The sequence below is a fragment of the Polypterus senegalus genome, chromosome 4 (genome assembly GCF_016835505.1).
Source record: "Polypterus senegalus isolate Bchr_013 chromosome 4, ASM1683550v1, whole genome shotgun sequence".
NCBI lineage: Eukaryota > Metazoa > Chordata > Cladistia > Polypteriformes > Polypteridae > Polypterus > Polypterus senegalus.
The window spans coordinates 16,085,488-16,109,862 of record NC_053157.1 but is presented as its reverse complement, the minus strand read 5'-3'; the positions used below and the strand labels follow the sequence as shown (position 1 = coordinate 16,109,862).

The 24,375-nt window shown below is 42.0% G+C and overlaps 1 protein-coding gene across 1 annotated transcript in view; it reads right to left on the bottom strand.

Annotated features, from left to right (window-relative positions):
* The window catches only part of gucy1a1 (guanylate cyclase 1 soluble subunit alpha 1), a 61,626-nt gene extending 41,631 nt beyond the window's left edge, over nucleotides 1-19,995 (bottom strand). The window contains exons 1-4 of the mRNA XM_039750290.1: nucleotides 19,422-19,995; nucleotides 19,026-19,087; nucleotides 4,150-4,232; nucleotides 3,358-4,067 (exon numbers count right to left, since the gene is read on the bottom strand). Coding sequence (XP_039606224.1) covers nucleotides 3,358-4,067; nucleotides 4,150-4,232; nucleotides 19,026-19,087; nucleotides 19,422-19,667 — 1,101 coding nt within the window. The 5' untranslated portion in view covers nucleotides 19,668-19,995. The remainder of the gene's footprint in view (nucleotides 1-3,357; nucleotides 4,068-4,149; nucleotides 4,233-19,025; nucleotides 19,088-19,421) is intronic.
* Nucleotides 19,996-24,375: the final 4,380 nt, after the last annotated feature.

Genomic DNA, 24,375 nt, shown 5'->3' with positions numbered 1-24,375 from the left:
GAGTGGCCGGCCAAACCAAAATTACCCCAAGAGCGCAGAGACGACTCATCCGAGAGGTCACAAAAGACCCCAGGACAACGTCTAAAGAACTGCAGGCCTCACTTGCCTCAATTAAGGTCAGTGTTTACGACTCCACCATAAGAAAGAGACTGGGCAAAACGGCCTGCATGGCAGATTTCCAAGACGCAAACCACTATTAAGCAAAAAGAACATTAGGGCTCGTCTCAATTTTGCTAAGAAACATCTCAATGATTGCCAAGACTTTTGGGAAAATATCTTGTGGACTGATGAGACAAAAGCTGAACTTTGTGGAAGGCAAATGTCCCGTTACATCTGGCGTAAAAGGAACACAGCATTTCAGAAAAAGAACATCATACCAACAGTAAAATATGGTGGTGGTAGTGTGATGGTCTGGGGTTGTTTTGCTGCTTCAGGACCTGGAAGGCTTGCTGTGATAGATGGAACCATGAATTCTACTGTCTACCAAAAAATCCTGAAGGAGAATGTCCGGCCATCTGTTTGTCAACTCAAGCTGAAGCGATCTTGGGTGCTGCAACAGGACAATGACCCAAAACACACCAGCAAATCCACCTCTAAATGGCTGAAGAAAAACAAAATGAAGACTTTGGAGTGGCCTAGTCAAAGTCCTGACCTGAATCCAATTGAGATGCTATGACATGACCTTAAAAAGGCGCTTCATGCTAGAAAACCCTCAAATAAAGCTGAATTACAACAATTCTGCAAAGATGAGAGGGCCAAAATTCCTCCAGAGCGCTGTAAAAGACTCATTGCAAGTTATCGCAAACGCTTGATTGCAGTTATTGCTGCTAAGGGTGGCCCAACCAGTTATTAGGTTCAGGGGGCAATTACTTCTTCACACAGGGCTATGTAGGTTTGGATTTTTTTTCTCCCTAAATAATAAAAACCATCATTTAAAAACTGCATTTTGTGTTTATTTGTGTTATATTTGACTAATGGTTAAAGGTGTTTGATGATCAGAAACATTTTGTGTGACAAACATGCAAAAGAATAAGAAATCAGGAAGGGGCAAATAGTTTTTCACACCACTGTACATACAGCGGAACCTCGGGTCACGAACGTCTCAGACCACGTACAAATCGGGTTACAACCAATAAGTTCACCAAACTTTTGCATCTGTTCACAACCACACACTCGGGTGACTAATAAGCCAGTTTCCCTTCCGGTTCGTACGCGGCGATGATTTCCGCACGTGTTCAGTCTCTCCCTGTGCATTCACTGTGCAGAGAGCGAGAGAGAGAGAGCACGAGAAGGCAGTTAAAGAATACACCAGGCTTGTTTTTAAAGAGACTGCTTCCAGCATTGTTTTAATCTCGTATTTAATGAAGACTTTTTTCTATTGGATTTTAACCGCCACTTCACTTCTGTTTTTATTGGATTATTTATTTATTGAAGGATTCTGAAAACACTGCACTTTATTGAATTTGGACTTTGTTTTTGATTGTTGTTTTGTTGATTTTAATAACTTTTTGCACCATCTGATTGCTCCATTGTAGTGATGGTGACGGATTTAAGGGCTCCCGGAAGCGAAATGGGAGCATACAGCGAACCCGCATCATCACAGACTTTACCTCAAAACTGTAATCTCCTCTCCACCCAGTTCCTCCTCACTTCCTTCATGCCAGAACTCGACTCATGCAAGGTTAGTTTTCTTGGTTGTTTATGGTTAGTTTTTGTATAAATTACGGATTTTTCAAATTTTTCTTTTTTTTCCCTGTGCTTAAAACTCATTAAAAAAAGTGTTTACAGAGAGCGGTTAGTAGCGCTATATCGTAAACTCTTGCAATGTTAGTTTTCTCTGTTGTTCAAGGTTTTCTCAGTATTATTCAATGTTTTTCCATTTAGTTTACTATTGCACTGTGCATTCTATGGTATAATTAACTATTTTTGTGCTTAAAAACCTTTAAAAAGATATATTTACATACAGCTCGTATGGTCCAGAATGGATTAATTGTATTTACATACAATCCTATGGGGGAAATTACAGGTTCCATTGTAATGGCAGATTTACAAGATGGTAGTTTACAGATGCTTCTCATTCAATCTAACGTAACCTGAGAGGATCTGCCAGTAAAAATGGGAAACTCCTACGTATGTAAAGGATTTTGGAGAGCTTGAATTGCAGGACACCTGTAAAGTAAGCAGACATGTATGTAAATGTAAGCTATTTTGGAGAGCGGGATGAGGTCCCCTCTGAAGGTCTGGGTTTTTAATACATTTACATAATGGCAAATTTACAAGATGGTAGTTTACAGATGCTTCTCATTCAATCTAATGGAGCTTGAGAGGATCTGCCAGGAAAAATGGGAAAAAAATATCCAAATGCAGGTGTACAAAGCTTGTAGAGCCTTACTTCAAGTGGAGTTGCTGCCAAATGAGCTGTACTGAAATTTCAGTTTTTTTACTTTGTTCTTATTGGTTATTGAGTGCAGACTGACAAGCTTAAATGGCAAATGTATCCAATGTCATGCATGTGCGTTGCAGGACTCCCTCGTAGGTTCTGTCAAGGTATGTAATAACCCACCAAAGCAACAGGGGGTGCTGCCACTGAAGTTCTCTTGTCTTTCTCTCCCTGCAGTTTCAAGAAGCCGCCCAAGTGAGGGTGATTAGCTCCACCCCTTCCAGTCCCACTAAACCCAAGTATCCCAGAAAGAGGCATCACTGTTGGCCAGGGCAAGCTGCCAGACACAGCTACACTATAGCCAGCCACCTAAAATCTATTTCAAATCCCCATTGAAGGGCCATGCGCCAATGTGCACTACTTAAGTTCTTTTCTTTTTTTTTTTTTTTTGCCCTGGGAAAAATAAAAGGGACGGCCCAGTTGGTGTCCAGAAATTTCTCGGCTGTCCAGTTTGTCATTTCTGCATCCGGCCACACCATTGAAAATCAAATCTGCAGCACAATAAAGTGTGTGGTAAGTGAAGGGGTCTGAATGCTTTCTGAATCCACTGTGTATCATTACATTCATTAACCCTTACTTAAATATTCAGTCATTATTCAACCCACTGTATCAGAACACAAGGTCACGGGGGTCTACTGGAGCCAATCCCTGCTAACACAGGGCACAAGGCAGGGAACAAACCCCAGGCAGGGTGCCAGCCCACCACAGGGCACACACACACCAAGCATACACTAGGGACAATTTAGGATTGCCACTGCACCTAACCTGCATGTCTTTGGACTGTGGGAGGAAACCCACACAGACACGGGGAGAACATGCAAACATGCAAACCCAGGTCTCCTTTACTTAAATATTGATTTTATTTATTTATTTATTTGTATAATATCAGTTTCACAAACTAACGTAGGTTTGATTACCTGAGGCGCACCATCAAAATCACTGGCAGCTTGCTTTATCCTCAAAATGAAGAGGGTATTCAGCATGGTTAAAATGCCTTGGAAAGTACTTCTGATTCCCGGAGACAAGATGACAAAGTACTCCTCAAAGGTGGGCTTTCTCTGAACATCTTTTCGAATCAACCGCTTCCGGAAGCCATTGCCAATTTGCAGTAGGGTCATATCCTCATCAAACAAGATGTGAAAGGGAAATGTCCGACAAAAGAAGGCCACAGGAATTTCTAACCCTGAGTGGGCCTTCAGTGGGCTGAGAGCTAAGACGTTGCTGCTGTTCAGGACGACATTATAGAGCAGATATGGCTGCTGATGGAAATCTTGAACTCTTTCGTTGAGGCTCAAGTGCTGCACCGTGATGTCCACTTCAGTCTGGTATAACGTGACAGCTGCTGCTTTGATAATCCCAGCAAAGAATAATTCGGTTGTCTTTCTTGGATGGAAATAGTAGACGGTCAGAAAGCCAGGCTCCTTCTCCACACAGAGAACGGAGGCTTCATTCTCCATGTCACCCTTACAAGCCTGATGACAGCTGCTTTGTTTCAGAAGCTCGTTGAAGCTGTTCAAGAAGTCGTTCAACGTCCCCCCAATCGCGTCTAAGATATGCTGATCTTCTTCATAGCAGATTTTGAAGAGCTCTTCACCGAGGGAAATTTTTAAGGTGTTCATTGGAATTCCTGTAAATAGGTAAACGCTAGAAAGATCACAGTATTCAAAAAAACATTCAACTTACTGAGAGTAATCACACATTGGCCTTACCTGATTTTTCTGAGAAACTCTTCATCACTTTTATAAAACTTTCTGAATCTTCCACGTTTCTGTGAGCATCCAGATACCCAGAGCTACGGAAAAACACAACTGCATAATTATACAGCGCTAAAGAAATAATGGAAAGAAATCAGAACAAGTCAGAATTAGCGTTAAGCCTAAGTTAATTTGAGGTGTTTCTAAGAAATGCAATGGTTTACTTCATGAGGAACAAGAACAGTTTGAAATATTAAAATATTTACTTCAATTTTAATGTTTAAAAACTAAATATTCTCAATTGAAGCAGAAATTTGTCACTGTCACCCTCTGATAGGGGGCTTGATCCCTAGTAAAGGATCAAAAATCAAAAATAACATCATATTCGAAATCGCTGACCTTAAATAACCAATCAGTTTTACTCTGTTTGTGAACTTGGAGAGGCGTCAGCTCCCTCTTAAGAATGACCCAGTGCTGAGGATGTGCTTGCTGCCCCACTGGCTTTTGTAAGAAGACACTGGCGATACCATACCTCAGCTACATCGCTGGAATATGAGTCCTATTAATCTTTGTCTCGAGAAAATACCTCCAGATACGCAATGTTTTTAGTGAAAGTTGCCACTGTCTGCCGCCATGATTAGTGAGCATTAGAGTTCTAATAAACATCTGATGCCTTCACTTGGACTCATACCTGACATTATCAGGAATTTCTAAACTTTTCAAACTACTATTCACCCTCCACTAGGTGACCCGACTGAGGCTGATTAATTAAGTAAGCCACAGCCTGTGTCCAAGTGACACGCTACACCCGTCTTTTGTCCTCTTTTCAGCCAATGCCAGCGGTTCTCCACCTGTGGGGTGGGCCCCCCTAGGGAGCCACGAAGTAACAAAAAGGGGGGCGTGAAGATGTGAAAAAAAGAAGAATCAAAAATATGAAAAATACATCTATTGAAACCAAAACAAATTAACTTAAACTACACTCTGATACTAGAAAAATAGATATAGAGTTAGATAAATGTCGGTAAAAGTTAAGTAGGTATAATAAAATATCCACCCATCATCCTAACCACAGGGTCACGGGGGTCTGCTGGAGCCAATCCCAGCCAACACAGGGTGCAAGGCAGGAACACACACACACCAAGCAGTCACTAGGGACAATTTAGGATTCCCAATACACCTAACCTGCATGTCTTTGGACTATGGGAGGAAACCCACAAAGACAACAGGGAGAACATGCAAACTCCACGCAGGGAGGACCCGGGAAGCAAACCCGGGTCTCCTATCTGTGAGTCAGCAGCGCTACCCACTGCACCACCGTGCCGCCCCATAATAAAATATGCATCTATGATATATCATTATAATTAAAAAAGAACAAATTGGTATTAGTGGGCTCCTTTAAAAAAAATGTTAGGGGGGCGCGATTAAAACTGTTATGAAAACCCAGGTTGCAAAAACTTAAAGGTTGAGAAACGCTGGTCAATGCCATCTCAAAGTTCTTTCTGCAGCTGTTAATGGCTCTTGCCCTGCTTGCTCCCTGGTGATGACAAAGATTCCTTACAGGCCTACCTCAAAATTTCTTACCTGCAAATGTTCAAAATACAGTTTACAACAATATTTCATTTTGAAGATTTGTGACAATTATTAAATTACAGTAATAATTCTGATTATTTGTACCGCTAACCATAGTAAACATACAATGATGACAGAAAAGCAAAACTTAATGTGTGATTTTAAAAATATTCTCAAAAGAGGTCAATCTTTTTCCTCTGGACTGGTCTGTACACCAGAATATCATGCAAGTGTATGCTTTGAAAAAGACTGCATTGTCCCTACTAAATAAAACAACTAAAGATAAAAATGCCGGCAGCTGTGAGTCAACAGCCTTAACCACGGTGTCATTCTTGATTCTTCATTTATTTACATTCTTAACCCTCTTGGTTATGGGTCTGCATCCTTTAGTTGTCAGTCAAGATACCTCAAGGCTTATATTATGTGGCCCAGTATTCTTTTAGGTGGATAATTAAAACCAAGATGGTAAAACATGTAAAATGTTTTAATTCCTTACAGTTAAATCCTCTACTAATGATTTTTAGGAATGCAAATGTGTGCATAATATAAATAGTTAGCTAAGCGTGAGACATCGAACAACAGTGCCAGTGTCTCATTTTTTTCCTTATTTAATGTTTGCCCTGGGCGGTGGAGTTTGCATGTTATCTCTGCGGGTTCCCGACTTCCTCATGCAATACAGCTCCTCTCGAGGCACCCTGTCATATGCTTTCTACCTTATAAACAGTGGTAAGTCTGTGAGATTAGGCATTCTGAGAAAGGCTAATTATCAATAATACAAAAGGGGAACTTAGAGCAATATATTACTCTACCAAGACAAAACATACAGTAACGCATGTTAATTTTTTTAAGTAACATGGGTATTTTTACTTGAATAAAATAAGTATTGCATTATGTTACTCTAAAACGTAATCTGACTTTATGTAACACATTTTAACACATTGCCCACAACACTGCTTACCATATGTCAGGAAGTCACAAAATAGGTGATTGAAATGAAATGTTGCAAAATTCATCCATCCATCCAACCTCTTCCGCTTATCCGAGGTCGGGTCGCGGGGGCAGCAGCTTAAGCAGAGAGGCCCAGACTTCCCTCTCCCGGCCACTTCTTCCAGCTCTTCGGGAGAATCCCAAAGCGTTCCCAGGCCAGCCGGGAGACATAGTCCCTCCAGCGTGTCCTGGGTCTTCCCCGGGCCTCCTCCCGGTTGGGCGTGCCGGAACACCTCACCAGGGAGGCGTCCAGGAGGCATCCTGATCAGATGCCGAGCCACCTCATCTGACTCCTCTCGATGCGGAGGAGCAGCGGCTCTACTCTGAGCCCCTCCCGGATAACTGAGCTTCTCACCCTATCTTTAAGGGAAAGCCCAGACACCCTGCGGAGGAAACTCATTTCAGCCGCTTGTATTGCGATCTGTTCTTTGGTCACTACCCATAGCTCATGACCATAGGTGAGGGTAGGGCGTAGATCGACTGGTAAATTGAGAGCTTTGCCTTACGGCTCAGCTCCTTTTCACCACGACAGACCGATGCAGAGCCCGCATCACTGCGGCGCGCACCGATCCGCCTGTCATCTCACGCTCCATTCTTCCCTCACTCGTGAACAAGACCCGAGATACTTGAACTCCTCCACTTGGGGCAGGATCTCTCCCCAACCCTGAGAGGGCACTCCACCCTTTTCGGCTGAGGACCATGCTCTCGGATTTGGAGGTGCTGATTCTCATCCCAGCCACTTCACACTCAGCTGCGAACCGATCCAGAGAGCTGAAGATCACGGCCTGATGAAGCAAACAGGACAACATCATCTGCAAAAGCAGTGACCCAATCCTGAGTCCACCAAACCGGACCCCTTCAACACCCTGGCTGCGCCTAGAAATTCTGTCCATAAAAGTTATGAACAGAATCGGTGACAAAGGGCAGCCCTGGCGAGTCCAACTCTCACTGGAAGCGGGCTCGACTTACTGCGGCAATGCGGACCAAGCTCTGACACGGTTGTACAGAGACCGAACAGCTCTTATCAGGGGTCCGGTACCCCATACTCCCGGAGCACCCCCACAGGATTCCCGAGGGACACGGTCGAATGCCTTTTCCAAGTCCACAAAACACATGTAGACCGGTCGGGCAAACTCCCATGCACCCTCAGGACTCTGCTAAGGGTGAAGAGCTGGTCCACTGTTCCGCGACCAGGGCCGAAAACCACACTGTTCCTCCTGAATCCGAGGTTGACTATCCGGCGGACCCTCCTCTCCAGAACCCCGAATAGACTTTTCCAGGGAGGCTGAGGTGTGATCCCTCTATAGTTGGAACACACCCTCCGGTCCCCTTTTAAAGAGGGGACCACCACCCGGTCTGCCAATCCAGAGGCACTGTCCCGATGTCCATGCGATGTTGCAGAGGCGTGTCAACCAAGACAGTCCTACAACATCCAGAGCCTTAAGGAACTCGGTATCTCATCCACCCCCGGGCCCTGCCACCAAGGAGTTTTTTGACCACCTTGGTGACTTCAGTCCCAGAGATGGGAGAGCCCACCTCAGAGTCCCCAGGCTCTGCTTCCTCGTGGAAGGCATGTTAGTGGGATTGAGGAGGTCTTGAAGTACTCCTCCCACCGACCCTAGCGTCAGTGAGGTCAGCAGCGCACCATCCCACCATATACGGTGTTGACACTGCACTGCTTCCCCTCCTGAGGCGGACGGTGGACCAGAATCTCCTCGAAGCCGTCCGAAAGTGTTCTCCATGGCCTCTCCAAACTCCTCCCATGCCCGAGTTTTGCCTCAGCAACAACGAAGCAGCGTTCGCTTGGCCTGCGGTACCTATCAGCTGCCTCCAGAGACCCACAGGACAAAAAGTCCTATAGGACTCCTTCTTCAGCTTGACGGCATCCCTCACGCGGTGTCCACCAGCGGGTTGGGGATTGCCGCCGACAGGCACCAACCACCTTACGGCCACAGCTCCGGTCAGCCGCCTCAACAATAGAGGCACGGAACATGGCCCATTGGACTCAATGTCCCCACCTCCCTCGGGGCGTGGTTGAAGTTCTGCCGGAGGTGGGAGTTGAAGCTACTTCTGACAGGGGACTCTGCCAGCCTTTCCCAGCAGACCCTCACAACACGTTTGGGCCTACCAGGTATTGACACCTGGTTGACACCGTCTTTAAATATTGTTGTAAACTGTGTTTTGAAAATTTTCAGGTAAGAAATTTTGAGGTAGGCCTGTAAGGCAGTGGTTCTCAACCTGTGGGGCACAAAGTAACAAAAAGGGGGGCGCGAAGATGTGAAAAAAAGAAAACAAGAATCAAAAATATGAAAAAAACATCTGTTGAGACCAAAACAAATTAACTTAAACTATATTCTGATACTAGAACAATAAATATAGAGTTAGATAAATGTCGATAAAAATTAAGTAGGTATAATAAAATATGCATCTACATTTCAAAAAAAATGTTAGGGGGGGCGTGATTAAAACTGTTATGAAAACTCGGGTCGCAAATACTTAAAGGTTGAGAAACGCTGCTGTAAGGAATCTTTGTCATCACCAAAGGGCAAGCAGGGCAAGAGCCATTAACAGCAACATGGAGGCTGCAGAAAGAACTTTGAGATGGCATTGGCTGAAAAGAGGACAAAAGACAGGTGTAGCGTGCCACTTGGACACAGGCTGTGGCTTACTTAATTAATCAGCCTCAGTCGGGTCACCTAGAGGAGGATGAATAATAGTTTGAAAAGATCAGAAATACCTGATAACTTCAGGTATGAGTCCAAGTGAAGGCATCAGAAGAACTCTAATGTTCACTAATCATGGCGGCAGACAGCGGAAATGGCTTGCATGTTGATTAGAAATATGCCAGTGAGAATTTCATTGTACAGTGGAATCTCGATTCACAAACGTCTCAGAACACGTACAAATCGGTTTATGAACAAAAAGTTCACCGAACTTTTGCATCTGTTTATGACCACAGACTCGGTATGCGAACAAGCCAGTTTTCCTTTCGGTTTGTGCACGCCAATGATTTCCGCACGTGTTCAGTCTCTCCCTATGCATTCCCTGTGCCGCGAGAGAGAGAGAGAGAAAGAGACACATACACATACAGACGCCCACGAGAGAGAGAGAGAGAGAGAGAGAGAGAGAGAGAGAGAGAGAAAGAGACACATACACATACAGACGCCCACGAGAGAGAGAGACGGCTGGACGCATAAGGCTTGCTTTTAAAGAGACAGATTCGAGCATTGTTTTAACCTCGTTGTATTTAATGAAGACTTTTTTCTATTGGATTTTAACCTCCACTTCACTTTTGTTTACAGCGATCGGTTCGTAGCGTGCATTGTTGCAATGTTACTTTTCTTGGTGGTTTATTAAATTACGGATTTTTGAAATGTTCATTTTTTTCCCTGTGATTAAAACTCATTTAAAAAAGTGTTTTTAAGAAGCGGTTCGTAGTGCTACAGCGTGAACTCTTACAGTGTTAGTTTTCTCTGTTGTTCAATGTTTTCTCAGTGTTATTCAATGTTTTTACATTTAGTTTACTATTACGCTGTGCATTCTATGGTATAATTAACTATATGTGTGCTTAAAAATCTTTAAAAAAATATATTTACATACAATTCATACGGTCTGGAAGGGATTAATTGTATTTACATACAATCCTATGGGGGAAATTACTTCGGTACAGTATGTACTTTGTGCATGTGACAACGAGAACTCAATAAATCTGTTAATGTATAGTGAACGTATGAATGTACTGTAATCTCTTCACTTTATGTTCTCTTTCTAGTGTTGTAGATTTAATTTTAAATGGACACATTTGTCATTTTTGCCCATCAATTTACATTCTTGACTATGTGAAAACATGTTTTCAGAAAGATTTATAAACATATTAAAAATCAAAAACTGAAATCTCTCATTCATTTAAGCATTCAGAACCTGCACCTTGAGCAGAAATTCCAGCTTCAAGCCTTTTTTTGCTATACAGGCTTTGCACACCTGGATTTGGGCTGTTTATCCCATTGTTCCTGGCAGATCCCTTAAAGCTCCTTTAGACTGGATGGGAAGTATTTGTGAATTGTCAGTGCCTTTGTCAGGCTCCTCCAGAGATGGTCTATGGCATGGGTGTCGAACTCCGGTCCTGGAGGGCAGCTGTGGCTGCAGGTTTTCATTCTAACCATCTTCTTAATTAGTGACCGGACTTTACTGCTAATTAACTTCTTTTGCCTTAATTTTGACTCAGGCCCCCTAGTTGTCTCTTCTTCCATAATTAGCAGCCAAACAATAATGAGTCGCGAAACGAGCCGCCACATGACCATTACCTGTGCCCACCGCACAATATCTGAAAATGAAGAAAGGTGATGGTCTCGGAAAGGTTGATCTCTCAGGTCACCAAAACATTTTGACAGTGTTCTTAGAAAAATCATCACTTTTGGAAATGTCTGCTGTGGTAGAATGAGAGCAGCAACAAGCCATGGAATTAAATAACAGGTTTAATGACCAGCAAGGATCGGCTTCTCATTAAGAGATTGGTTGGAGTGAAATTGGTTGCAGTTTGAAATCCCAGTTTAGCTGGTCATCTGTTGGCTAGTTTCACATCTGATTTCTGTTTGGTTGTCATTTAATGAAGAAACAAATCAATTCAGAGGACTGAATCCTTAAAAACAGGGCTGTTAAAATGAAGGGAAAAGGAGTTAATTAGCAGTGAAAACTGGTCACTTATTAGGAAAAGGGTTAGAATTAAAACCTGCAACCACTGCGTCCCTCCAGACCCGGAGTTTGACACCCCCGGTCTATGGGGTTTAAGTCTTTTCTTTGGCGCTGACCACTCAAGGACAGTCTCAAAACCACCCCAGCATTGTCTTGGCTGTATATTTCAGCCTATTGTCGTGCTGAAAATATGAAAATAAACTGTCACCACTGCCTGAGGTCACATTCACTCTGGAGCAGGTCGTCTTCAAGGACCTCTTTGTATGGCTGCATCAGAGACACGGACCACAGTATACAGTATACCATACAGTGCCTGCCCAGCTGTATACGTGGGACAAACACCTTAGTGGAGTGGTGGATCTGAGGCTAGGGATCTGCACTGGTAATCAGAAGGTTGTCGGTTTCAATCCCGTAAATGCTAAAAGAGACTCTGTTCTGTTGGGCCCTTGAGCAAGGCCCTTAACCTACAATTGCTGAGCGCTTTGAGTAGTGAAAAAAGCGCTATATAAATGCAAAGAATTATTATTATTAAACACAACATCCTTCCCTCAGTTCTGACCAGTCTCTCTGTCCCTGCCGATGAGAAGTATCCCCATAACATGATGCTGCCACCATCATGTTTCAACACAGGTGATGAGCAGTCCCTGGTCTTCATTAAAAACGGTCCTTGAAGTTTTGGCCAAAAAGCTCAATTTCTGTCTCATTAGACCAGAGAATGTTTTCCTTATGGTCTCAGGGTCCAAGCAGGCTATCACATGCTGGTAACTCAAGACTGGCATCAATCTAGCTACTCGATTACAAACGCCTGATTAATGGAGTGCTGTTGAGATGGTTGTCCTTCCGATTGGTTCTCCCATCTCAGCAGTGGACTTCTAAAGCTCTGTTAGAGTGACCTTTGGGTATTTTTGGTTGCCTTCCTAACCAAATCCCTCCTTTTCTGGTTACTCAGTTTGATGTCCAGCTCCAGGAAGAGTCCTGATGGCTCCAAAGCTCTTCAGACTCAGAATTCCGGAGGCCACTGTGCTCCTGGGAAGATTCAAAGGTTCAGAAATGGTTTCATCCCCTTGCCCTGATCTGTACCTCACCACAATTTTATCACCGTGGTCTACAAAGAGATCCTTAGGCTTCATGGCTTGGTTTATGTCCTGACATACAGTGTGAATTACGAGACCTTCTATGCCGCGGTGGGCAAAGTCAGTCCTGAAAGGCCACAGTGGCCTCAGGTTTTTGTTCCAACCCAGTTGCTTAATTAGAAAACAATCCTTGCCAGTAATGTAATTTCATGGCTTGTCAGTGCTTTAACTCTGTCCATGCCTGGTCATTCTCATATCCGAGATTGTTTTTAACTTTCTAAGGATATCATCCAAATAATCTGAAGTCTAAAATGGATGAGTAATTCTTTGTCCTTCACTTTTTTCTCTTCACTTTCCTTCCAAGTATTTAATTAAACCAAATAACGGCTGATAAATACACACGGGTGCAAACGGAAACACGCTAAATGGAGGACTGCTGCTTTCTTTTGTCATTTGCTTTGTATTGCTAACAAGGAGCAGTTAAAAAACAAAAACACGGCTGTTTAAGACTAAAATAAGCATTAAGGGTTCAAAATCTTAATGAGCGAGACAACTAAAATGAAGCACAAGTGTTACTTGAGCAATAAGTGCTTCTTATTAAGCAGCTGGGTTGGAACAAAAACCTGCAGCCACCGCGGCCCTCCAGGAACGACTTTGCCCTCCCCTGTTCCATACGCAAGTCACACGTGTGCCCTTCTAGATGATGTCTGATCAGTTCCAGTTTGCCAGAGGAGGACTCCAGTCAAGCTCTCGACAGGACAATAAAAGCAAATGAAAGGATTTGGAGTACCAGAGAAAAGGGTCTGAATACTTCTATGAAGGAGAGATTTCAGTTTTTCATTTTTAAGAAATTTGCAAATCTTTCTGAAAACACGTTTTTACACTTTACCATTAGGGGCTATTAGGTGTAGGGCAAAAAAAAAAAAAGGCAAAATTACCCATTTGAAAATTAAATTTACAACACATGAAAATATGCAGAAAGTGATGGGGTCCGAAAACTTTCTGAATGCACTTGCTAATCATAGTGAATCTGATTTAAGGTGGATTCCGGCGTCGCATCCGAGTGGCAGCCTTTCCAGCAGCTCCGTATATGACTTTATCTTTTTACCTTTTTATCTCTATTTTTCTCTATTTCATTGATCATTACTATTTAATTTAATATTGTTTCTTTGTATCAGTATACTGCTGCTGGATTATGTGAATTTCCCCTTGGGATTAATAAAGTATCTATCTATCTATCTATCTGAAAATGGACAGATGGATGGACATGATGTGAAAGGAATGCTTTTTATCATGCGCTGCAACCTTGAAATGGCATTCCCGGATGGAGGCACTACATTAAAAACATTAAAGTCACTGTATAGATCAGAGGTTCACAATCTTGGTCCTGGGGACCCCCCGGGGGCTGCAGGTTTTTATTCCAAGTAACTTCTATTTTTAATTAGACTGCTAGCCTAATGAAGTGATCTGTCATTACCCAGTTCCTGTGTTTTGGAGTCAATGTAAAAATCACAAAACTAAATTTGGTAAATTGTTATTAAAAGTTTAAGCAGTTAAATGAGAAATGAATTTCTTTTACTTTTAAACACTATTTTTATCCTGATTTTCATTGTTCTTTTGCAGGTTTTCTAGTTATTTAATCCATTATTTATGAATTAGTGGGTCTGACTCTAAAGTAGTTGCAGCCCTTCATGATTCAGTGTCGTTCTCCCAGGTTTCTCTCTGGTCTACCTCTTTTTAATTGTCATTATTAAGATACATCCATTTTCCAACCCGCTGAATCCAAACACAGGGTCACGGGGGTCTGCTGGAGCCAATCCCAGCCAACACAGGGCACAAGGCAGGAACCAATCCTGGGCAGGGTGCCAACCCACTGCAGGACACACACGGGCCAATTTAGAATCGCCAATCCACCTAACTGGCATGTCTTTGGACTGTGGGAGGAAACCGGAGTGCCTGGAGGAAACCCACGCAGACACGGGGAGAACATGCAAACTCCACGCAGGGAAGGCCCGGGAAGCGAACCCAGGTCCCCTAACTGCGAGGCAGCAGCACTACCACTGCGCCACCATGCCGCCTTTATTAAGATACAATGAAAGAAAAAAAACTACACAGTAAAAGGTCAAAATAATAGAAAAAAAATTAGTCGAGTATTTAAAGATATTGACAACAATAGAAATACTTCTAAATGTTTAATAAATGTAAAAATCACACGATTGTGCTTTTCTGAATGTAGAATAAGAGAAGGAAAAAAAAGAGCAGCTAATTAAATGAGATCAGTTATTGTCACTGATTGGGAATCTAGTGGGAAGAAAAGCCTGCAGCCACAGAGGGTCCCCAGGACTGAGTTTGAGGACTCCTGGGTGGCCAACTCTGATCCTGGAGAGCCACAGTGGCGGCAGATTTTTGTTCCAATCCCAGTTTCTTAATTAGAAGCCAATCCTCACCAATAACAAATCTTATTTAACTCTTTGAGGGCTGAATATTTTTTCCAAAGAACTCAGTTTTCTGAAAAGCACACAAAGCAATGGTTTCACACATAAGTCAATATAAAACGTCAGTTGCTTTGTGCTGTGGCTGCTGTTGGCGCATGTTGGGCACCTCTGGTGACAGTGGCTGCGTTGGGGGAACCTCGATGGTCAGCAGGAATGCATGGTGGGCAGCTGCCTGCCTGTCTTCGCACAGCAGGTAGGTGGCGGTGGCAGTCGCAGTGTGACGCAATCTGGTTTGTACCTCTTGTCATCATAAGTGGTGGTCCTCCCAGGCAAACAATGCTGTGGGCACATGAGCTACATTAAAGTGTTCAGCACCACGATCACCTGGGGACCGATCAGATGATGCTGGTACCTCACTTTCACTTTTGATCTCCATCTCCAGATCACTTGCATCAAATTCGGGAGTCTGACAAGTCACAAAATTACGTGAAACATCCATGGAGTATTTTGCTTTGCACATTCGCTTTGGTCTCTTGCCAGATGTCGGTGCCATTTTAGAGGATGTTTGCTCTTCGCTACTCATGCACACGTAGGGAATCGACGTTAAATCAACAAAGCTATGTAACTTTCATCCTAGCAAAGAGAATCGAACTAAAATGTGAGGGCAAGTTTTGTTACAGTTTACAGCCGATTACCGTCCTCCTGAATTTTGACAAAAGTTGACATCAGCCCTAAAAGAGTTCATTTTATCTCTTGTTCATGTTTTAACTCTACCATGCCAGCTCATTCTAAAATAATAGATTTTTTGTCCTTTCTAATGATACACATATCCTCCAAGTGATCTGAAGCCTAAAACAGACGAGTAATTTTAAGTTCTTCACTTTCTCTTCAGTTTCCTTCTAAGTACTTCATTAAACCAAATAGTGAGTGATGAATACACACGAGTGGAAATGGAGACAAGTGAGATGAAGAACTGCTGGTTCCAACGTCATTGGCATCTTACTGCTAATAAGGAGCAGTTAAAACAATGAATACAGCTGTTTAGGACTAAAATAAGCAATTAAGAGTTCAAAATCTTAGTAAGCGTGATAATTAACATGAAGCAGAAAAGCGTCACTTGAGCAGCAAGTGTGTCATCAGCAGTAAATGACTTCTCACGGAGCAATGGGGTTGGAATAACAACCTGAAGCCCCTGCGGCCCTCCAGGACCAACGCTGCTCACCCCTGATGTAAACACATGTCTTAAGTGCTTTTTGCAAACAACATATTGTACCATGTTCTTGTTTAAATATTTTTTATAACATAAAACTTTGGCACTTTAAAAAAGAAATGGAGTTTCAGTGCTTCATAATAAAATATCACAGAGAACAAGATTTGTTGTTCAGAAAAATTGCAGATTTTGACTGAATACTTTTACAGGGTAATGTTGTTATTAAATCATTTAGAAAATGGTAAATAATACAGTAATGTTTTGGGAAAATGAGCCACCCAAACCCTCCAGAAAATGTTGGGCTTACGATCTGATTCAGATTCAGGTGAGACTGAACTAGACATAAGATAACTTAAGCCGGAAAGTCTGAACTGAACGCAGAGGCAGGGTCTGTGTCTTAAATAACAAATTAATTAAATGAAGTTAATTAGTAGCAAAAACAGGTCACTAATTAAGAAAAGGGTTAGAATGAAAACCTGAAGCCATTGCGGCCCTCCAGGACGGTCATTGCTCAGCCCTGATTTAAAGCAGGGGTGCCCAACACCAGTCCTGGAGGGCCGCAGTGGCTGCAAGTTTTCATTCTAACCCTTTTCTTAATTAGTGACCTGTTTTGCTGCTAACTTCTTTGAATTAATTTTAATTGACTTGGTTTTTAAGAAATGTTTCCCTAAATTTCTTCACCATTCCTCTTTATTGCTTCAGTTCTTTCCTTAAATGGCACCCAAACAGAAGTGAAATGTGAAGTAAGTGAGCCAACAGAAGACCAACTAAGTCAGGGCCTCAAACTCCAACCAATTCACTCCAACAATCTGCTTAATGAGGTGCTGATTCTTGTTGTTAATTAAACCCGTTCTTTAATTCCATGGATTGTTGCTGCTCTCATTGCGCAATAGCAGACATTTCTGAAATTGTGGATTTTCTCTTTTCTAAGAGCATTTCAGCATTCCTGAGACCTTCACCTTTCTTTATTGATGTAGATATTGTATGATGGTCACAGTTTGCTGGTCCTGTTTTGGCTCATTTTGTATCTCAGTATTGTTCGGCTGCTATTTAAGGAAAAAGAAACAAATGAGGGGTCGGAGTCTTGAAGAACAAGACAAACACAATAAATTCAAAAGAAGTTAATTAGTAACAAAATCAGATCACTAATTAAGAAAACAGAAAAAACCTGCAGCCACTGCGGCCCTCCAGGACTGGTTTTTAGCACCCCGATTTAAAGGGCCTGAATCTTAAATAGCAAATAAATTAAATTAAGTTAATTAGTAACAAAAAATGGTCATTAATTAAGAAAACAGGATGAAAACCTGAAGCCACTGTGGCCTTCCAGGACCAACATTGCTCGGCCTTGATTTAAAGGGCCTAAATCCTAAATAGCAAACAGTTTAAATGAAGTTAATTAGTAGCAAAATCTCGTCACTAATTAAGAAAATAGAATGAAAACCTGCAGCCACTGTGGCCCTCCAGGACTGACGATGCTCATTCCTGACTTAAATGGTCTGAGGCTTAAATAGCAAATAAATTAAATAAAGTTAATTAGCACCAAACGCCAGTCACTAATTAAGAAAACAGAATGAAAACCTGAAGCCACTGCGGCCCTCCAGGACTGGTTTTTAGCACCCCGATTTAAAGGGCCTGAATCTTAAATAGCAAATAAATTAAATTAAGTTAATTAGTACCAAACGCTAGTCACTAATTAAGAAAACAGAATGAAAACCTGAAGCCACTGCGGCCCTCCAAGACCGTAGTTGCTCAGCCTTGATTTAAAGGGTCTAAATCTTAAATAGCAAATAAATTAAATTAAGTTAATTAGTAGCAAAATCTCGTCACTAATAAAAAAAAAATAGTAAAACCTGAAGCCACTGCGGCCCTACAGGACTGACTTAAAAGGTCTGAGGCTTAAATAGCAAATGAATTAAACAAAGTTAATTAGTACCAAAATCTAGTCGCTAATTAAGAAAACAGAATGTAAACCTGCAGCCACTGTGGTTCTCCAGGATTGGAGTTGGCCACCGCTGGTATAGATAAAGACAGATCAATATTTGTATAAAGTGAAGACTGAACAATGTAGACTATTTCCTGACTTTCATGTACTTGTTTGGCTTATGCTTTGTCCGGCCCGACTTCAAACATTTGTTTTGCAGGCAGGTGACGTGACTTGTTCGTGGTCACACAGTGTCCGGATCTGAACCCACAACCTTCACACTTTATCCACTACGCCACACTTGAGCCAACTGTGTTATTAGGGTGGACTCCATCTCCTTGCAATCCCAAATTAGATTACGTGGGTTTGAGAGTTTAGTGTTATGCTACCTGACTTATTAGATTTTGACTGTCTTGTGTCCTACAAACACACACACACATATTAACAAGTGGCAATAAGGCAGTACATTTAAATTAGAATTATAGAAGGGCTGCATCACTGTGAAAAAAAAGTAAATAGGGTAAAGAGACTTTTTTCGGTTATGCAGCCTTCATTCAAGAGCCAAAATGTGTTTCTCATCCTTTGTTATTTTCAATGTGGGAATAACCTTTATACTTTTTTCCTTTATTTATAAGTTTACATTCATCACAGAGCAATTGGATTACATCGTTAAAATACAATCACTGCAGCATATCTGAATCTATAGAACTGTAAAATAGCGTGCAATGTTTTCACAAGCAGCTTTTCCTTGTTTAGAAAATGAAATGAAATGAAAATGAACTTATTTTTAATTCCAACATTTTAACATTCTTTTTCATTGTTCTATTAAATAGAATGCAAGGAATGTGCAAACATTTGGCATACCTGATCACAGCAGTCTCACCGACTTAAAAAACCCGTTCTGGCAACGCTGGCTTGTGCCAAGCACATCCACACACTCTTCATTAAATTTTACTTTATTTACTTTTACAAATGTCATGTAAATATCATGAAAGATGCCTTACCATACTGACTCTGTTTTGTGCTGTCGGATTATTCTGAAAAAGGCAACGTTCAGCCTGTGGAACTGGAAATGACAAAAGGGCACAGCTTTTACAACTGGAAAGGGTAATGATGGGCATTTATTACATGTGATAAAACTAAACATAATATAAGCGCTGCATTACATATATTTTATATTTATTACTAATAATGCTGCAGCTGTTTAAAATGCACAATCACTTTTATTACATAATGTACATTTTGCAAAATAAATAAATAAAACATCAACTTGAGTTCAATGAGACCTTTGACAAATCATGCAGGGTCAGGTTTAAAGGGCAATCTTGTCAATGAATGAAATGTTTGGCATGGACGAAACTAACGTACTTTTGAAGCAGCAACACATCCATTTATTTTACCTCTGGGTACACTAATTTGCGGACGCTCTCCCCCAGGCTGTGCAGGTTAACTTTACTCCGGCTCGTTTTACGTTGCGGTCCGAGGCTCGGTTCGGTGGCAACGACTTCTTTGGAGACGGGCTCAGCGGCATCGGGAAGATTTGTATCGGCGCTTTCCTCGAATTCACCTGGCTCCTCATTTTGCACCAGCATTGAAAACGGACATTCTCCTGTAATTTTGAGCTCCTTGAGTTTCGCACAGAACATCCTGAAACGTGTGAATCGCTTTTGCGTAAAGCCGCTCTACAGTAAGTGTTGCTTCTTCAGAGAGGTTCTGCTCGAAAGCGGGCACCCGAACCTCCGGACCGGAGCATCCCTTCGCAGCTGATGCCGCCGTCGCCGCCGTAGTCACTGGCGCTGCCGCTTGACAGCTCTGCCTTCCCGCTCTCTCTCTTTCTCTCCCTCTCTCTCTTTCTTACTCACTCGCTCTCTGTTTCCTTCACGTGAAAAACCCGAAAGACTGCAAAATTAATATTGAGCTGGTGTGCAAATCGGTTTAAAAAATTATAAATAACGCGCCCAATTGAAAACGAGAGCTAAAATCCCTCTGACCAATCACAGTTTACATGGCTACTATATAATTCACCGTTTAAGGCAGCAGGGGTTTAAAAGGGGTTAAGAGCTTTGGCGTGAGCAGCGTTCACAATTACTTGGACTTTATTTTTCCGAAATATTTTGAGAAGATGGAGTCTCGATGATTGTTTTCCAGGCAGAAGCACCCTTTCATTTTATTCTTCTTTTTGCGCGATCACAACGACAATGTCCATCCTTTAAGCGACCTTATTTAAAAAACCTAATTCGCCATCCACGTACGACCCCAATTCCAAAAAAAAAAAGGGGGGACAGTAAGGTAAATGCTAATGAAAACAAAAAGGGGAGAATCGTAAATTCTTTTCACTTTGCAACATATTAAGAACACTACAACGACACACAATTTGATGTTTTACAGTTGAGCAACAGAAAAAAGAAAGAAACTGTCAAGAACTGCTCTATCAGCCCAACGAAGCTGGCCTATTCTAACCTTTTCTGTTCACCAAAGAAGTAAAGTTTTGAACGTCCCTAAAGTTCTGTCTATCACACTCCTTGGTCTGTGGTTCTCTCTGTATAGAAAACTTCTTAATGTTTGGGTGAAATTTACCCTTAACGAGTATCCAACTGTGCCCCTGAGTTCTTGTTGAACTTAACTTAAACACATTTTAAACACTTCAATCATACCACTTTGTAATCTCCATTTGCATAAACAGAAGCTCCTTCAAACTCTCCTCATAACTCTTAGGTCTCATACCTAGTTGTTCTTCTCTCAGCTTTCTCTAGGACTGCTATAGATATATCTGGGGGGAGACCCCTCAGCTTAAACCATTGTTTGGACCTTGCCACCCTCCACAGCATAACTAGCATGTAGTGTTAAAGTTTATCAATCTATATGCTTCCGTTAGGTCAGATTATCTCAGGTTACAATGTGAGCTACCACAGCTATGCTGATGACACACAGCTGTACTTATCTATAGCACCTGATGACTCCGACTCTTTCGATACACTAACACAATGTCTTACTGGTATTTCTGAATGGATGAATAGTAATTTTCTCAAACTAAATAAAGAGAAAACTGAAATTTTGGTAATTGGCAATAATGGATTCAGCGAGGTTATCAGAAATAAACTTAATGCACTAGGATTGCAAGTTAAGACGGAAGTAAAAAATTTAGGGGTAACCGTTGACTGTAATCTGAATTTTAAATCGCATATTCATCAGACCACTAGGACAGCATTTTTTCACTTAAGAAACATAGCTAAAGTTAGACCTCTTATATCATTGAAAGATGCTGAGAAATTAATTCACGCTTTTGTTTTCAGTCGACTAGATTACTGTAACGCACTCCTCTCAGGACTACCCAAAAAAGACATAAATCATTTGCAACGAGTGCAGAATGGAGCTGCTAGAATCCTAACTAGGAAAAGAAAATCCGAACACATTTCTCCAGTTTTGATGTCACTACACTGGTTGCCTGTGTCATTCAGGATTGACTTTAAAATTCTGCTTATGGTTTATAAAGCCTTAAATAATCTCGCTCCATCTTATATATTGGAATGCCTGACGCGTTATATTCCAAATCGTAACCTTAGATCTTCAAATGAGTGTCTCCTTATAATTCCAAGAGCAAAACTTAAAAGAAGTGGTGAGGCCTTCTGCTGTTATGCACCCAAAATCTGGAATAGCCTGCCAATAGGAATTCACCAGGCTGATACAGTGGAGCACTTTAAAACACTGCTGAAAACACATTACTTTAACATGACCTTTTTATAACTTCACTTTAACTTAATCCTGATACTCTGTATGTTCAATTCTTCATAATAACTATTCATGGTGGCTCTAAAATCCGTACTGACCCCTCTCTCTTCTGTTTCTTTTTCCGGTTTCTTTGTGGTGGCGACCTGCGCCACCACCACCTACTCAAAGCATCATGATGCACCAACATTGATGGACTGAAAGCCAGAAGTCTACGTGACCATCATCATCAGGTCCTTCCATGAAAACGCTAAATATAAAGAGGACTGTTTGATTTATGTTAGGTAGATTGCCCAGAGGGGACTGGGCGGTCTCTTGGTCTGGAACCCCTACAGATTTTATTTTTTTCTCCAGCCTTTGGAGTTTTTTGTTTTTCTGTCCACCCTGGCCATCGGACCTTACTCTTATTCTATGTTAATTAATGTTGACTTATGTTTATCTTTTATTGTGTCTTCTATTTCTCTATTCATTTTGTAAAGCACTTTGAGCTACATTTTTTTTGTATGAATATGTGCTATATAAATAAATGTTGATTGATTGATTGATTTATGAATCGTCTAATCTCTATATATAAAAGCCAAAAACCACTGACTCACTCATCACGAAATCTCCCAAACCATGAGGACTTGGGACTTGAAATTTGGAATGTATAGGTTACCCTTGGCCCATTGGTGCTCACTAAAGAAACGGTTTTAAAAATTTCGTGGTCCAAGCCCAAAATTTCTTATAATTTTTTAGACTCATTTGTATGTCTGTCCGCTTTTCACAAGAGAGCTACTTAACAGTTTTAGATTGGGTTTTTTTCTATAATTTGCTTGAACATTCCGTTGATTTTGTGACTTCTCTCATCGCACTAAGTATTATAGTTCGCTTGCGGTACCGACTTATTAGCGCGAATCAGAGAGAGACTCATCAGGCTGCATAAAGGGGGGCAGAGACCTCCTCACTCATGCGGCTGCCTTCGGTGCATAACCTTAACTTTGTTTAGTTAGCAAACGAGAGAACTACTTAACGGATGTAGATCTTTTTTTTTCTATAATTTGCTTGAACATTCCAGTTGATTTTGCGACTTCTCTCATTGAGCTAAGAACCATAGTTCGCTTGCAGGAGTGATATATTCACGCTAATGCGAGACAGAGGCTGTGGGCTGAGGGGAGGGGGAAGAGTGACGTCAGGAGTAGAGAGCTGGACGGGGCCCTCCTCACTCTCCTGTTTCACTAATACGTGTGTGAAGCTGCAGGGGATGGCTAGTCTTGAATAAGCATGGGACAGGTATGTGGATAGCCACAAAAAAAAACCAGAAACAACGCCTGAGTTCATCTGAGTGGCAGTGCTACCCGTCTATGATGGGTAGAAATGATTAATGTAGACCTCAGCTTTAACTTTTGCAGTGCACCATCTATTGGAATTAGATAGATAGATAGATAGATAGATAGATAGATAGATAGATAGATAGATAGATAGATAGATAGATAGATAGATAGATAGATAGATAGATAGATAGATAGATAGATAGATAGATAGATACTTCATTAATCCCAATGTGAAATTCACATACTCCAGCAGCAGCATACTGATAAAGAACAATATTAAATTAAAGAGTGATAAAAATGCAGGTTAAAACAGACAATAACTTTGTATAATGTTAACGTTTACCCCCCAGGGTGGAATTGAATAGTGTGGGGTCTCCTCAGTCTGTCATTGGAGCAGGACGGTGACAGCAGTCTGTCGCTGAAGCTGCTCCTCTGTTCTGGAGATGATCCTGATTCTCCATGATTGACAGGAGCCTGCTCAGCGCCCGTCGCTCTGCCACGGATGTCAAACTGCCCAGCTCCGTGCCTACAATAGAGCCTGCCTTCCTCACCAGTTTGTCCAGGCGTAAGGTGTCCCTCTCCTTTATGCTGCCTCCTCAGCACACCACCGTGTACAAGAGGGCGCTCACCACAACCGTCTTATAGAACATCTGCACCATGTTATTGCAGATGTTGAAGGATGCCAGTCTTCTAAGGAAGTATAGTCGGCTCTGTCCTCTCTTACACAGAGCATCGGCATTGGCAGTCCAGTCTAATTTATCATCCAGCTGCACTCCCAGGTATTTATAGGTCTGTACCCTCTGCACACAGTCACCTCTGATAATCTCGGGGTCCATGGGGGGCCTGGTCCTCCTAAAATCCACCACCAGCTCCTTGGTTTTGTTGGTGTTCAGTTTTAGGTGCTTTGAGTCGCATCATTTAACAATATCCTTATTTAGGTTCCTATACTCTTCCTCCTGCCCACTCCTGATGCAGCCCACGATAGCAGTGTCATCAGCAAACTTTTGCACGTGGCAGGACTCCGAGTTGTATTAGAAGTCTGATGTATGTTGGCTGAACAGGACTGGAGTTAGTACAGTCCCCTATGGTGCTCCTGTGTTGCTGACCACAATGTCAGACCTGCAGTTCCAGAGACGCACATACTGAGGTCTGTCTGTAAGATAGTCCACAATCCATGCCGCCAGGTATGAATCTACTCCCATCTCAGTCAGCTTGTCCCTAAGGAGCAGAGGTTGGATGGTGTTGAAGGCGCTAGAGAAGTCCAAAAACATAATTCTAACAGCACCACTGCCTCTGTCCAAGTGGGAGAGGGATC